Below are 15,862 nucleotides of genomic sequence, written 5' to 3' on the forward strand. Positions count from 1 at the left end.
ACAGAACACTTCTCAAAGTGAGCCCCAAAACAAAGCTACACATCAGGACTTATACAGCCTTCTCCTGGCTCAGAGAATGTAACAACCTTATTAACTCACTGGCCAATCAAGAAGTATCTACTGAAAAACAAGCCTTCCACCCCAAGCTCCGGGTGCACTTTAGCCTAGGGGCAGGGAAGATCTTAAAAATTTACATTCCCATTACAGTCATCTACTTATGCCCTATCCTTAAATAATTCTTCATCCAAGATTGATACCTGGAATGGGCCAATATTATATTAGGGAAGGTAACTCATTTTAATATTAGTATGAGCTAAATAAGGCATCAAATCTGAAAAGGAAATTAGAATTCAAGACTCCATTGCTAAATGGAGGTCATTTAAGAGACTCCAGTGGACTCCAGTAGAAATAAATCAAAGGTTTGCCAAGGTTTGGGATGAACCAGTGCCAATAACTTTATCTTATTGTTGATTATTAGTTTCTGTCTTATTAACATCTGTGGAGTTCAAGTTAGCCTGCTCTTTCATTCTCCATGGTTTGAACATGAGTGTTTGGAGGATTTTATTAACCTTTCTATTGCCTAGAATGGGAATTCCCTCTATCAATGCCAATCACAGCCTATTTGAGACATAGGTAATTCCTAGGGAGTTTCATGAGGCCTATGGAAGTGACATGACTTACCCAGTCATATTAGTCAGCAAATGTTTGTTTAATGTCTGTTGTGTACCATATGCCTAAGTACCTGCAAACTGGGTAATTATGTATGTACTGGGAAAACCAAGACAAAAACGAAATGCTTCCATTCTGTTGGTGGAGAGCACATAGACAGATGTATGTAGGAAATAAATACAAGGTGATTTCAGTAGGATTGGGAGATATGGGGACAGCTCTCCTGGAGGAGGTAGTATATATGAGGAAGAGGGGGATTCCAGGAAGCCGATCTCATACCACTACTAAGTAATAGAGGGCTTCCTGACTCAGAACTTACCACCCCAAACCTATGCCATGCTATTTTTCTGTGTTACCATGGCGTGGTTTAGTTATTTGTACATTCAACACTTAATTTCTGTAACAGTGAAAAAGCACAATGTTATAATTAACTGCACATAATCAGAAATATTTGCCCTTTAAAGTTTCTGTGGTAAGTTTGTCTTTCTAATAAAGTGATACATAGTAGGTACTTTTAGTAATTGCTTGTTGATTGGTTTTTATTAAGCTTAAATATTATATGCCAGATGAAAGCCAGCCTAAATAAAATTAAAAGTTTATCACATATCATTTATATATGTGTAATTGATGGTTGAGTAGGCTAGACATTCACTTTCCCACTCCTTGTAGACTCCCCCCATATAGCGGGGGTCCAGTGTGATGGTCAGGGCTGCCAATTAATACTGAAAGCAGTAGACAGAAACAGGAAGCAAGTGAGAAGTTTCTTAGGTTGATGCCATATTCCTAACTCATGCTATTGGTTAAGGCTGCAAATGCCCTTCTGCCTTTATTTCCATGTATCTCTTAATCCATTCCATTCACATTTTATGCTCTCTTTCTTTTCCACCAAGCAGTTCACTCCAAGCTTCCTTTTTTTTTTCCAGGTCGCATTTTGGACCTAAAGACTGGGACAGTAAAGAAGGAGGGTCAGCAGTCTTCCATGAGGATGTGTATGGGTTCAAGGAGGTCATTTATCTGCCGGATGAGGTAAATGGAAAATTGGTGTGGTTTTATTTAGGAAGAACTCAGCATTGAGAAGGGTACTTAATTTCTTAATCAGCCATCACAGACCTTAAACTCCCCAAAATACCAATTGATTTAAATTCATTTCTTCTTCTGCTTCTTCTTTGCTTTTTAGAGGGGGGCATGTAGGGCAGTTGGGGTTAAGTGACTTGCCCAAGGTCACACGGCTAGTCAGTGTTAAGTGTCTGAGGTTGGATTTGAACTCAGGTCCTCCTAACTCCAGGGCTGGTACTCTGTTCACTGCGCCACCTGGCCACCCCTAAATTCATTTCTTTAAACCTTGAGGGGTAGGGCATCAACAGTAATAACAACAATAATACTGTTAACAATAACAGCTAACATTTATGTAGCAATTTAAAGTTGGCTAAGCACTTTGTATAACAGCTCTGTGAGGTAGGAGCCATAGATGATATCTTCATTTTGCAGATAAGGCCCAAGTGACTTATCATAGTTTCATAATTAGTAAGTATTGATGCAGGTTTTGAACCCAGGTCATCCTGACTCTATACTTTTCCCAACATCTGTGGGAATCAGTTTCTCATTCTGTTTCACTGATTGCAACTTTATGAGAAATATGGGGTTCCTAAAAATATAAAGAGTATATTTTAGAGTACTACATTAGACATTGTTAGATGACATTGACACAGGAAGAGAGGTCACTTGTAACCTCAGGAAGCTTACAGTTTAATAAGTAGCGGCTAGGTGGATACTGTCAGTGGATAGAATGTTGGACTTGGGATCAGGAATTTGAACCTGAGTTCAAATTTAGTCTTAGGGCCTTTGTAACCCTGGACAGATCCCTTAACCTTCAGTTGCTTCTTCTGCACAATGAGAATAATAAGAGCAAGTACCTCCTAAGGTTGTTGTAAGGATAAGATGAGATAGTATTTGCAAAGTGCTGTGTAAATGTTAGCTCTGAATGAGGAAACATGGTAAAAATGAGCCAGTAATGTGCAGAACTCTGTGTAAACGTAACCCGGTGAGCTTATGTGGAATAGAGAATAATGTGATTTGAGCAGTCCTCCCGGAGGAGGTGAATACTAAACAGAATTCTGAAGGAGAACGAGAATCAGAGCTTGGTAGGGAAGATAGTATCTTAGGTCTTGGAAATGGCTAATGCAAACACTTAATGGTAGGAACAGGAAAATCCTGCATTAAAAATGTAAACAGTAGTATACAGAGGCCTTCTTTTGTCATTTTTGACAAGGAATGCATAGTATATTTTTGTTTTGAATTCAGATATTAGTGATGTTTTCTGTCCTTCTCTTTTTGTTAAAGCCTCATTTCTTAGACATAGCTGTGTAATTCCTGAACTGCTTTATCTTCTGCTCTGATATCTCTTCTGCTCACTAGTTGTCCCTGGCCTGTTAACTTCGTGAGTGCTACAGGAAGCTCTTACATTGGTCAGCCTAAACTTTTTTTTCCATTGGGCAGGTGTGGTAATGGCTCTGTGGATCCAGGTTCCATGAACAGATTGAGCTATGTGAGGAACAGATGCAGGTGAGTTTGAAGGTCATCACATCCAGAGAAAATGCTTCACAGACATCTGGGGTAGCCTGTCTCTTCCAGAGATCACTATGTTCTTCTCCCTGTCTTGGAAAATATAGTCTTCTTGTCAACCTTCCAGAGAAAAAGGCACAATAGTTTTTTTCTCTTTTGTTACCCATTTCCAGGGTATCCCTACCCAGGAAGAAGTCCACACGTTTTGTGTGGATGAGTATGGGGCTGCCTCAGATGCATTCTTCCTGCTGCAGTAAGAGAGCATAGCATGTCAGTTGCTTTGGTGTGGAAAAGGGCTACTGATTATCTTGTCCTCAGATTGCTCAAAGCTTTAAGTTAAACATGCCATGCAAAACCAAAAATTGACCCATAATTAAATAGTTTCATGAGGGTGGTTTTCTTTTTTGACTTTGTAAAAAAAATTTTTTTAATTGATTATCTTTCGATCTTACACCAGAATTTCTTTCAGTATCCATACCCTTCCTCTGTTCCAGGGGGCCATCCCATATAACAAATTTTTTAAGGAAAAAAAAAAGAGGAAGAGAAAAAAATCAGCAAAACTGATCATTTCATGATATAAGCAGTGTTCCACATATGAACACAAAGGAAAAAAAATCTCATTACATATTCTTTGGAGTTATGCTTATACTTGGTAATTTGGCAACATTTACTTTTTTAAAAATTTGCTTTGTGGTTCTATTTGCATTGCTGTGGTCATCATGCATATCGTTTTCTGAGCTCTGCTTCCTGCATTCTGTAATAAATCATGTAAATCTCCATGCTTCCTTTGTATTCATCATAGTTATCATTTCATATAACAGTAATATTCCATTACATTGATATTCCACAGTTTGTTTAGCCATTTCCTAATAGATGAGTATATACTTTGTTTCCAGTTCTTTTCTACCATAAAAAGTGATTTTGTAAATATTCTGGTATATATGGAAGCTTTCTTATCAATAACCTTCATGGGGCATAAGCCTAGTTAGTGGAGTTACTGAGCCAAAGGGATCTTAGTCATTTTATTTTGCATAATTCTAAATTGCTTTCCACAGCTGTTGTATTGATTCATAGCTCCACCAACAATGCAGTAGTATGCCTGTCTTTAAAGCTGTGTTTTCTCCTGATATATATGATTTTCTCCAGGAATGGTCTTGGCTCTGTGAAAGAAGGGGAGCCTCACTTCGTGGTTGTCCACTGCACAGGCTACATCAAGGCTTGGCCCCCAGCAGGTAAGAGAGTTCTTCTAGATGACTCATCATAAAGGATAAGAAAGTGGATGAAGGTTTATTGTTCACTCAGTGACCATAGAAGGACCAAAGAAGACTCAATCCTTTCTCAGTTCCTGGTCCATATAGGGTATATGTGGGGTATATATACTTAAACATGAATGAGTACTAATAAATATGAACAAATACAATATATGCTCAAGTATGATTCAACAGGAATATCTACCGAGCACATAGAGGAGTAATGAAAGCTCAGGATAGCCCATAGAAAAAGGTTTCCAAAGTAGGGGGTCTCTTCAGAGTTTGAAGGACAGGAAGGCTGTGGATTGGAAGGAAGAATATATAGGCAGAGTGTTTTATATCAAGTTTGAAGACAGGATTGAGCAAGTCAAAGAGGGAACAGGGAGCAGACTCATTTGGCTCAATCTATCAGTTAGGTTTCACACATTCAGGGAGAAAACACATCACTAAACTGGTCTGGCAAAGGATTCTGGATTCCTGAGACTGCTCTTCCATCCCCCTTCCATTCTTTCAGCTCTTCCCCTCCCCCACCCCACCCTTCCTCTGCTGAGTCTGACTGCTTCCTTTTGTTTATTGAAAGAAAGTAAAATGAAACTAAAAATAATTTGTTTTTAGGCAGCAGTACTTAAATTTGAACTTAAAAATGAATTTTAAGTTGTTATAAATGTGTGAATTATAATCCCAAGTGTTTATGTCTTTCCTTCCTACTTTGGTTTGGTCCTCAGGTTAGGGAAATGGTATTACTATTCTGGGTTTAAAAAAAGCAAATATCAGTGCACCGAGGAAGGAATGAGATTACCCTATTTTCCTCTTCCATACAGGAGTATGGCTCTTCTCCCCCCCCCCCCCCCCCCCCCAAGGTATAGAAATAACTATTTGGTTGGACATTGTTTGGTTCTTGGTACATTATTTATTTTCTTTGCCTTTGTCATTTGTCGGTTGATAATTCTGGAAACCGCCATAGCTGCTGGTGATCCACTCTCCCAAAGTCCACTCTGGCTAGTCAGGCCGCCCTGGGGTTAAAACTTGCGGGCTCCCAGCACATTGTGATGGACCCTTCCTGCTAGGCTGCCTTCAGGGGAAGATTTGTTTCTGTCACTTTGTGGGTTCTGTAGCTCTAAAGTTTGTTTAGAGTCATATTTTATAGGTATTTGAGGTGGTTATGGGGGGAACTCATGGAGTTGTCCTGCTTCTACACTGCCATCTTGTCTCTGCCCCACTACATTATTTATTTTCAAGGTCTCTGCTTGGGAAGGACATCTCTTGACTCTATTGCTAATATTGCTATATACTCTTTGACTTTCTCTCTTTCTTCAGGTGTCTCACTTCCAGATGATGACCCAGAGGCTAGCCAGGGAAGCAAGTTCTGCCTTGTGGCCATTGGCCGATTACAGGCAAGTGTGAAGTATTTTACTCCTTCTCCTCCTCCTCCTCCTGCTTTGGGCTTGTACATACAACTTTCCTCTTTTCCTATTCTCTGTCATTACCTGATTCCACAGAAACCAAAATGTAAAACTTTGGACATTTTATTTAGGCTTGGGGATTTGTAATACCTTCTAGGATTTAACAGAAGATGGAAAGCATGAGGAATGGGTGTCACTTCTCTCCTTATATACTCTTTTGGTTTTTTTTTTTTGTCTTTTTCGAGAGGGGGAAGGCAGGGCAATTGGGGTTAAGGGGCTTGCCCAAGGTCACACAGCTAGTAAGTGTTAAGTGTCTGAGGCTGGATTTGAACTCAAGTCCTCCTGACTCCAGGGCTGATGCTCTACTCACTGTGCCGCCTAGCTGCCCTACTCCTTATGTACTCTCTTGTAATTTTGACCCTCTGCCTTCTCTACTCTGGTTTCCTGGCCCCTATGTTAGGAAAGAACTGTACATCCTCTCTTTTTTTCTATCTGCAAGATTAACTAGAGGAAAGAATTAGAAGTTGGGGCTTCTGATTTCCTGTACTTGCATGGCTGGACATTTTCCTTGGTAACTTTAGCCCTCAGTTTTCTAAGTGCATTGAGGAACCTAGCTCTGTCAGAAAGGAGGGGGGAGGCTTTTGGATTACAAGTGGTTGGTTTCCCCTTTCCTTAGTATTTGTTAAAATGAGTTTTCTGTTAGACTTCACATGTTCTCTGATTACTTTTGTGTCATTCTTCCTTCTTTTTATAGAGGCACAGATAATATGAATTATTTATAGTTAATGGTTATTGTGCCTAGACATGTGAGGTCTTATGAAAGGTCATTATAGAGATGATTATGTGGGAGATAGGGACATATGTGTTTTGGTTCCCTTAAAGGGCTTAGGTGGTAAGATTCTTTTTTCCTTAACTTTTTCTTGGTTCTTAGGTGACCAGTTCTCCTAACTGCACAGACATGAGCAATGTCTGCCAGCCAACAGAATTCATCTCCCGTCACAACACTGAGGGTATCTTTACTTTTGTGGACCATCGATGTATAGCTACTGTGGGCTACCAGCCACAGGTGAGGTGCTCAGTGCAAGACGGAACTGACATTTTGGCTGCTTTTTTCTCCCAACTTTTATTAAGGTTACCAACTGTAGACTTGCAGATAATAAAAAGATAAAAATCTAGATCCAGAGAGATTTGGCGGCTAGATTTTTTTCTTTGTCAAAAACTGATCCTTATGTTAGTCGTATGTAACAACTGAAATAAGCAAAGGCAGCCCAATACATATGGATGTACTTACACATATACACATATACATGTATGTATCCTGTTAATATCTGTTTACTGTTATTGTGATTAAAATTAACAATTGCTACTTTGTATTTGCACATTGGTTTTCACTTTTCAAAACACTTTCACGTCTGTGTTCCCAATTTTATTATAGCTATGATCATACACTCATATTTCAATTCATATTAATTAGATAACTCCTGGACTACAAAAATTCACAAAATAGGGGAATTAGATGCCATTGTACAGTACTTATTAGAACCTTCCAATTGTCAATTAAATTGCATCTGTTCAGGGGTAGGGAACCTTTGTCCTTGAGGCCCTGATCTAAGTGAAATCAGCCTGAATATAAAATTCATAACAATAGGGCCTGTGGTTTTTGAGTAGAGTCATCTACTAGGTAACAGCTCGGAAAAAGGTCTAATATTCTACTCTAGGAATTCTTAACTTAGGGTCCTTCGTGATTTTTTTTTTGTATATCATTTTATGCATTTAGAATCATTCTTAGAAGCCTTTGGGCTTCCTTAGATTCCCCAAAAATGTCAAGAACCCCTCTTCTGGTATCATTAGAAACTTAGAGGAATCCATCCCTAAACCTAATGGATTTAGGCTTTCCCTATTCTCCTTATCCCAGCAGAAGTACTGATAAACAGGACAGCAATGTAGGTAGAAGGGGAGGAGAAGGAAGTAAAGGGTCTTAAGTAATACACACATTGGATAATCCATCTAAGAACACTTGTTGAGGGTTTCACCAAGTCCTCACATATATTTACACCAATTAACCTGAGGGGAAAAGAATAAAGTGACTTCTTCTATTTGTATAGAGTGGGATCATGAGAGGGAAGGAACTTTGCCCAGGAGCAACATGGAGTTAAGGATGGAATTAGAAATAAAAAATCAGGTTCCTAAATCCCAGGTCAAGTGAAAGCGGAGAAGGTAGCAAGATGACTCTGAGGCTTTAGGTAAAGAGAGCCTTATTCTCCTTTCTTCAATTAGGAGCTTTTGGGAAAGGATATTGTGGAATTCTGCCATCATGAAGACCAGCAGCTCCTAAGAGACAGTTTCCAACAGGTAACTCTTTTCATTCTTGCTTTCAATTCAGATTGGAATAGGCTTTATTGCTATGTCATTCATCCATCCATCCATTCATTGATTGAACAGTTATTTATTGGGCCACCTACTTTGTGCAAGGCACTATAATTTCACTTGTTCAAGTATACTCAATCTAGACATTTGTGTTTATAGAGAAGATTAGGATAAAACAATTTAAAATAACAGATTATCCTCATTTCATCTCAGTTTGGCTTTGGAATGAACAGAGAGGCATACATATTTACCTACCTGACTAATCTCAAAGAAGACTTGACTTGTTTTGGGTAGGATAATCCATTTCTGATAATTCATTCAGTGATATCTTGTTGTTCAGTCCTTCGTGACCCCATTTAAGATTTTCTTAGCAGAGATACTAGAATGGTTTGCCATTTCCTTCTCCAGCTCTTTTTACAGATGAGGAAACTGAGACAAACAAGGTTAAGTGACTTGCTCAGAGTTACACAGCTATTAAGTATCCCAGGTAGGATCTGAACTCAGGAAGATGAGTAGAAAATGAGTCTTCCTGATTCCAGGTCTGTCACTCTATCCACTGAGCCATGTAGCTGCCCTTCACTGATAGTCATTTACTCTTGTTAGTTGACTGAAGTCCTAAAGATCTCTGATGAAGAGGGGAATGAGAGGAGAGGAGAATAATAGCTATTTGTAAGTATTTGAAAGGTTCTCTTGTGGAAGAGAGATTGGATTTGTTCTGCTTAGTTCCAGAGGAGGCAAATTAGAAGTAATAAGTGGAGGTTACCAAGAAGTCAAATTTGGCCTGGATGTAACTTGCTAACAATTAGTAGGGAGTCCTCCTTACTATATACCTTAAAACCAAAGCTGGATGCCTGTTTGTCAGATTTGTTGCAGAAGAAATTAGTGGTATATATGGGTCAGAACAGGCACCCTTTGAACCTCCAGCTCTGAGTTTCTGTGATATGGAATTGATGAGACATATGAGAGGTTGTTTTTTGGTTCTTTGTCTAGGAAAAAAAGAAAGTAAGACCAAAATTACCATTGCTTTAGAGGAATTTTCCTAGCAAGACTTCACTGGACTCCTGAAAGTTTTTGTCTCTCTGCTCTAAAAAAAGAAACACATTGGTATCAGGAGGACTGAATCAACTAGCTTAATGTAAGCCATATCCAGGTTCCTGAGGTTAGGGTTTGGTATACCCGACCATCTACAAGGGCAAGGTTTCTTCTGTTGTTTCTTTTGGAGAGCTGATACACTTTCCAAGGCTAAGTGGGCTTACCAAGGCCCTTTCCCTGCTGGCCTTTGAAAGTATTTACTTCCTTTTTTGGGTCTAGTCATAACAATCTAAGAGCTTGGGGGCTTGCAGAGAAACACATTATGTTTATTTCCTTATTTTTCAGCTACTTAGCAATTCTGTCTTGAACAAGCAAAACATTGTAAAGTTGCAGAGGCTTCAGTCTGGCTATCCTCCCTTAAAGAAAATGGTTGCGTTGTGTCTACATGTGTGTGATCATGATGGGAAACAAAGAGCTGAAAGCCAGAAAGTACCAGGACATCATTATTAGTTACATAGTCTGTATGCATAGATCCTCAAGAGTGCATCTCGCTTAGCCCCTTATGATCTCAAGGCACACTAAATCTTCAGTATTTGGTGTTTAAGACTTGAGGCTAGACTCTAATTGGTCAAAACTGAAGGCCCCCTGTGTGCAGAGTACTGCTCCTTAGTAAGTTTCTCTTCTGCTGGGGATACAGCATGCATGCACATACCTCACAGACTTAAGAATATTGATGTAGCCATGTCTTAGGTTTGTTCCCTTCCCTGCACTCATCACTAGGGCCTAGACTATTGCAGCAGCCTCATGGTTGGATGCATGGCTCCCCAGTTCTCCCTTCTCTAGTCGTCCTCCACACAGCTGCCAATATCATCTTCTTGAAGCACAGGTCATACCACTGCTTGAGAGCCTCCAGGATCCGATGGAAGCTTACTAAGCTCTGTGTCGTCTGGCTCCAGCCTGCCTTTCTAAGCCTTCTTTCACACTTTTATGTTCCAGTCAAACTGCCTTACTTGCTATTCCCTGAATTCAGCCTTCCATCTCTGCTTCGCTGCTTGCACACGTGCTGGCCCCTATTCCTGGTATCTCCTCCATCTTTAGTTGGAGGCTTTCTGTAGGAGGTAGCAGGATTCTAAAGAGAATCCTCAGTTTATTCCAACATTCGGCCCAGATGCCAGCTCCTACAGGAAGCCTTTCCTGATCTCCACCTTGTTGCTGCCCTCTCCTTTCTCATAGTAGGTATATACCTGTTTGTTTATATGTTCTATAACTCTGATGCAATGTAAATTCCTGGAGGTCAGGGATATTTTTTATGTGTATCCCTAACAATGAGAATGGTGCCTTGCACATAGTAGGCACTTAATAAATGCTTATTGGGCTGGATTATAATCTACACAGTGCAGATTAATACAGAGAGGGCCTTATACCTCTAAGGACAGAAGTGGGTCTGGGGTTGGGGCTATGGGTCCGTGTGTTTGTTCAGCCCGTTTCCTTTGGTTGGGGTCCCACTGACACAGTAAAAAAACTCTTCCAGGTGGTGAAATTAAAAGGCCAGGTTCTGTCTGTCATGTTCCGGTTCCGGTCCAAGAACCATGAGTGGCTCTGGATGAGAACCAGCTCCTTTACCTTCCAGAACCCCTACTCAGATGAGATTGAGTACATCATCTGTACCAACACCAGCGTGAAGTAGGTACCACTGAGGGCACTTCTGGTGCACCTGGCCCCTCCAGATTAACCAGGGCTAAGCCCTCCCCCACCTTTTCTCCTCCCTCCCCCCCAAGCAGTACTCAACTATGAATCTTCACCTTTCTGTTCTCTGCAGGATTTGGGGGCCAATGGATGAGAAAGAAATTCTGGATAGATTTCAGTTAGAGGGAACATGTTTTACTCTTTCTCTGATAACCTTTGTTTTGGCCAGGGAGTCAAAATATGGAAATAGGAGAAATGAATACGGTTTCTCTTTCTGCTATTACCTGTAGTCATAATGCCAATTACAGGCACTGAAGAGGTGGACACTTATCTCAATTTTATTTTTCAGTTATTTCTAGGAATGATTCTCTTTCTTTTTAATCACATTGACTGACTCACTCTCCTTCCCTCCTCACCCACCCTAGACCCTATTTTCACGTACTTAGAACACCTCCCCAAGATGAAACCAGTTCTGTCTTACCAGTCTTTGATTCTTTCCTTCCAATCTTGTCTTCTTTTCCTTAGGTTCTTTTTTCTTCTAACTTGCCTGCTTTTCTTTTTCCATCTAATCTACCTCTTTGGCCTAGATCAGGTCACTAACCCTTTTCTTTAAGGTTATATTGAATAATAAACAAGCACTGTCAATACTAATCTGAGATCAGGGTCAACTAATCCAAACACTTATTAAAGAAAGTTGAACAATTTCTAATCAACTTGTTGTAACAAAGGACGGATGAAACCTGAGATGCTTCCCTTCTGTCTTTACTTGACTTTACTAACTTGGAATCACTGGGGTCAAGGTTACTGTAGTTTTGCTCTGAGTTTCCATGGATAACATTATAAAGGTATTGGTTCCAGAAAGATCCAAGTGCCTGGGACTTTGGCTTTTCTTGTCTTTCTTTCCTCCTTAAATTTATAATCTTTTTTTTTTTTTAAAGAGACACGTTTTGGCATGTTTTGCCATTTTTTTCTGGTGCCTTTATTTTTGGTCAGGGAGTTAGAATATGTGACTAAGAGATGTGGTTATAGCTTTTCCTGCTGATGCCTCAACATCATGCCAGTGACAAAGACGGCACTTTTGGTAGGGACATGAGGGTAAGTTCTGGAATATAATCTTTAGGGATTCATTCATCATTGCAAAAGGAGAGGCTTGCCATGGATCCTTGGCAGCGGCAGGGGTTAGGCACTTACATTGCTTCTAGGCCCATAATAAATGCATGTCGACTTGGATCTACAATAATGGGGACAACAGTAGCAGAGAGTCTCAGTACCTGATTTGTGTGAATTGAGTTCAATTCACTAAATAATTAACAGCTGAAATTTATGTTATTTCATTTGATCCTTACAGCAAGCTGGTGAAGTAGGTCTGTAGGTGTTCTTTAATTTATAGATGAGGAAACTGAATTCAGAGGGGCTAAATGACTTATTAGTTGTTAACACAACTCTTAAGTCTCAGTGATTGGAATTCAAACAGGTCTTTTCAGACTTCAAGTCCAGTATTGCCCTTCTACCCCTGCTATGGCATACTCTGGTTTTGGCAGTGTGACTCCTGTGGGTTTGCTTCCATTCTTCATATATTCTGTTATCTCTAGAGGCTGTTAACTGTGGGTCTAGGTGGGAGAGAGACTATTCTGTAGCAATTTTTAGCTATGAAGAAACAGATGCTCACCATCCTGGGTATCAAACCACTTGCTGTGGAGTACAAATTAAATCCTGTTACTCTTCCACAGTAGACACTTATACAGTGACAAAATTTATAGCATTTGTCTCAAGGTTTAGCTGTTTCTTCTTAATAGATGACTATATCTGGCTTAGTGTTGTCTCTGGCCCCCAACCCTGATGCTTATGTGTAGTAGTATATCTGTAGATTCACCAGAGTTTCTGGCCAAAATGGTTTTTCAGACCATAGCTATTTTTTATCCATGTTCTTCCCTACCCCTTCAAGTAATTAGCTACCTTTATAATCAACATAGGGTACCAACCATAGATTTGACAGTGATCTGTAACAGAATTAGTATTATTGTTTTCATATATGATCACATGGACTGGTCAGATCTGTTTTGGTGGCCACATTGAAGGGTATTATAGACCTACTATAGACATATTTTGGTGTACATGCCATTTGACAAAATAAATTATCCATGGGAGGAGAGTGGAGGAGAATGTCAAAAAGAAAAAACCCTAGAGAATAAATGAGATTTTGGGCCTTGTGAAATTCTGGAGTGTTTTGTTTTTCCTTAGTTTTCAGTTTAGTGTGAGAAGAATCTCCTGAGGACAGTCTTCCACTGACCAAGCCTAGAGTAGATTTCATGCATCAAGTTCTACTTCTAGGCTGGAATAAAGAAGCATTCTTGTTTATACTGGAGGTAGGGAGCACAGTTTAGTATTTGTCAGAGTCCTCACAATCATACAGATTTGTTCTCTGCCCATTATTGAAGTTGAACAGGATGTGAACAATAGTGTCTCATCCTTAATCTGTGACTGAACCAAGGAACAAAACATCCAGTAGTCCAGGGTCAGAGGTTTCTGACAGCTATCTTACAGGAGATTTTCTTAATATCACAACCAATCTACCTTTCAGCTTTGGACAAAGAAGAATATGGATGCAAAAAGGAAATCTAGTGGCCCATTTCCTTCTGCATTATAGGGCTGAGAAAACAGCAAGAATGGGAAAGGTAGGAAATTGAGTTCAGGGCCTGATAGCATTGTCTTAGGTATTTAGTTTACATGCTATGGAAAAGACAATGGCTCCTTGCTTCAAAGGGCTCATATAGGAGAGAGAAGTGAGACACACAAAGTCAACAGAAAATTTTCTGACAAAGCACGGAAAGGAAAAAGGGTTAGGCAAGTATTTATTGGAGGTTTATTTGGTGTAAAACTCGGTTTGTGTTCTTGTTTGTCCATGTGATTTCTGTGTTGCCCCATCTGTGGGTACAGTCCATCAGAAGGACCAGACATCTTAAGTATATTCACTAAATAAATAATATACAGAGATCTATGAGCAAACATAGATTTCTATCTCTTTTTCTATCCCCTTACCTTCTCTACCACAAAATATTTTCCAGGAACTCCAACCAAGAGCAACGTCCCACACTATCCAACTCAATGCAGAGACCACAGCTGGGCCCTGCGACTAATCTGCCCCTGGAGATGGGCTCTGGGCAGCTGGCACCCAGGTGAATGGTGGGGATAAGTGGGTGAATAGACTTGTGACTATCTCAGGGTTTCAGTTTCTTTATTGGCCAAAGTGGGGGAGGTTGGTCCAGTTCTAGGCCTGGGTTCCTAGGATCTTTAGATTATTTTTTTTTATTTGTCTTCTTTTGCTCTGTAGGCAACAACAGCAATCAGAGCTTGATGTGGTGCCAGGAAGAGATGGATTGGCCAGCTATAATCATTCACAGGTAAGTTGGTCAGTGGCCAGTTGGTCCCTTCCATTAAGAAGGTCGGAGGGAACAGCAGTGTGTCATGGGGTCATCAGATACTGTTTCTTTTGTACTTCTGGTTTAGAGACAGAAGTTTTTGCTGTATAGTTAGTGAGGCCTAGGAATTCTGGTTGTAGTTGCAGAGATCATCATTAGAAGAACTGGGGCCATAGATTTAGAGGTAGGTTTTGTTTCCTAAGATTCCTGTTTTCATGGTGTATATATGGTTTCATTATATGCTCACCTTCCACAAATATCCCTGTTAATTGTAGATGATCTAGTTGTGGCTGCTTTCCTTGTCCCTGCCATATCCTTCCTTAAAGGTCTCTTGAGCCTGAAACGAGTTCCCTTCTCTCCTCCCTTTCTTAGAATCCTTAGCTCCATGACTCAATTCATTTACTAGTTGTTTTGGGAAGTCTTTTCTAACACCCACAATTGGTTAGTGCTTTCTCCTACTTTAAATTAGATTGTATGTAATTGTGTTTTTGAATCATGTATCCCTCTTTTGGCTATATAAATAACTTGAAGGCTGCAGCTGTTTTTCTTTGTATTCTAGCATAGTCTGTTGCACATCATAAGGGCTTTAGTGAATGCTTGTTGAATTTAATTGGATTAGTCACAGTTCCCTCTCTTTACACATAATTTATAAGACTGAAACCCCTTCAATAGATATTGTTTTATTTGGGCCAGGCCTCTCTTAATAATGTATTCACTTATTTAACAAATATTTTTTGAGCACAAATTTTACGAACCTAACAAACATTAAGAAACTTGAACATTTCAATGTACAAAGAACAGAAAAAAGAGGTCGGTATATGAAATTTTTTTGCATATAGACTTCCTTTTTTGAGAAGTATACATTAAATTTAACAATAGTACTAGCAATATTTTTACAAGACATACTAGGGACTGATAGAGATATAAAGATGAACTAGGTTCTTGAGGGATTTGTAGGGAAGACTAGTAGCAGACTTGTGACATTTACACACATAACTGCATTACCTAGTAGAGTATGGTTAAGTGTGTAATAGAGATATCGAATGCCTATGAGAGTTCAAAGGAGGAAGAAAAAGTCATATTTGACTGAGGGGGCTACAGAGGAGGAGGAGGCATTTGAGCTGGACCTAGAAGTTGATGAGAATTTTTAGCAGATGGAGTCAGGAAGAGAGGGCACTACCTAGGCAAAAAGGAGATAAATGACAGCAATGTATAGGGACAGGAAGTCCTCCAGTTTTTCTAGGAAGGTTCTGGAGCTAGATTGAAGAGGGCTTTGAATGGTTTGGCCAAGTTATCTGGATTTTATTTGATGTTTAACAGCTATTAAAGAATTTTGAGCAAAAGAGTAATGCAGATTTGAGCTATGCATTATGAAGATTCATCTGGCAGGAGTACATAGCATGCATGGATTAGAGCAGGGAAAGTCTGGATTTGGGGAGAATGGTTATTATAATAGAGGGGTTACAAGATAAGA

General features: G+C 39.7%; 2 protein-coding genes across 10 annotated transcripts in view; one reads left to right on the forward strand and one right to left on the reverse strand.

Annotated features, from left to right (window-relative positions):
* Positions 1 to 15,862, reverse strand: part of BNIPL (BCL2 interacting protein like) — a 479,949-nt gene that overhangs the window by 219,032 nt on the left and 245,055 nt on the right. The window lies entirely within an intron of this gene.
* Positions 1 to 15,862, forward strand: part of ARNT (aryl hydrocarbon receptor nuclear translocator) — a 59,847-nt gene that overhangs the window by 36,616 nt on the left and 7,369 nt on the right. For all 9 annotated transcript variants that reach the window (XM_069090059.1, XM_069090057.1, XM_069090056.1 and 6 more), the window contains 9 exons: positions 1,593 to 1,695; positions 3,166 to 3,231; positions 4,378 to 4,463; positions 5,799 to 5,875; positions 6,816 to 6,950; positions 8,162 to 8,236; positions 10,815 to 10,966; positions 14,035 to 14,145; positions 14,301 to 14,370. In XM_069090059.1, the coding sequence (XP_068946160.1) occupies positions 1,593 to 1,695; positions 3,166 to 3,231; positions 4,378 to 4,463; positions 5,799 to 5,875; positions 6,816 to 6,950; positions 8,162 to 8,236; positions 10,815 to 10,966; positions 14,035 to 14,145; positions 14,301 to 14,370 (875 nt within the window). The remainder of the gene's footprint in view (positions 1 to 1,592; positions 1,696 to 3,165; positions 3,232 to 4,377; positions 4,464 to 5,798; positions 5,876 to 6,815; positions 6,951 to 8,161; positions 8,237 to 10,814; positions 10,967 to 14,034; positions 14,146 to 14,300; positions 14,371 to 15,862) is intronic.

The sequence above is a fragment of the Petaurus breviceps genome, unplaced genomic scaffold, assembly GCF_028583685.1.
Source record: "Petaurus breviceps papuanus isolate PSGF00001 unplaced genomic scaffold, PetGlider_PUasm1.0 186, whole genome shotgun sequence".
Taxonomy (NCBI): Eukaryota; Metazoa; Chordata; class Mammalia; order Diprotodontia; family Petauridae; genus Petaurus; species Petaurus breviceps.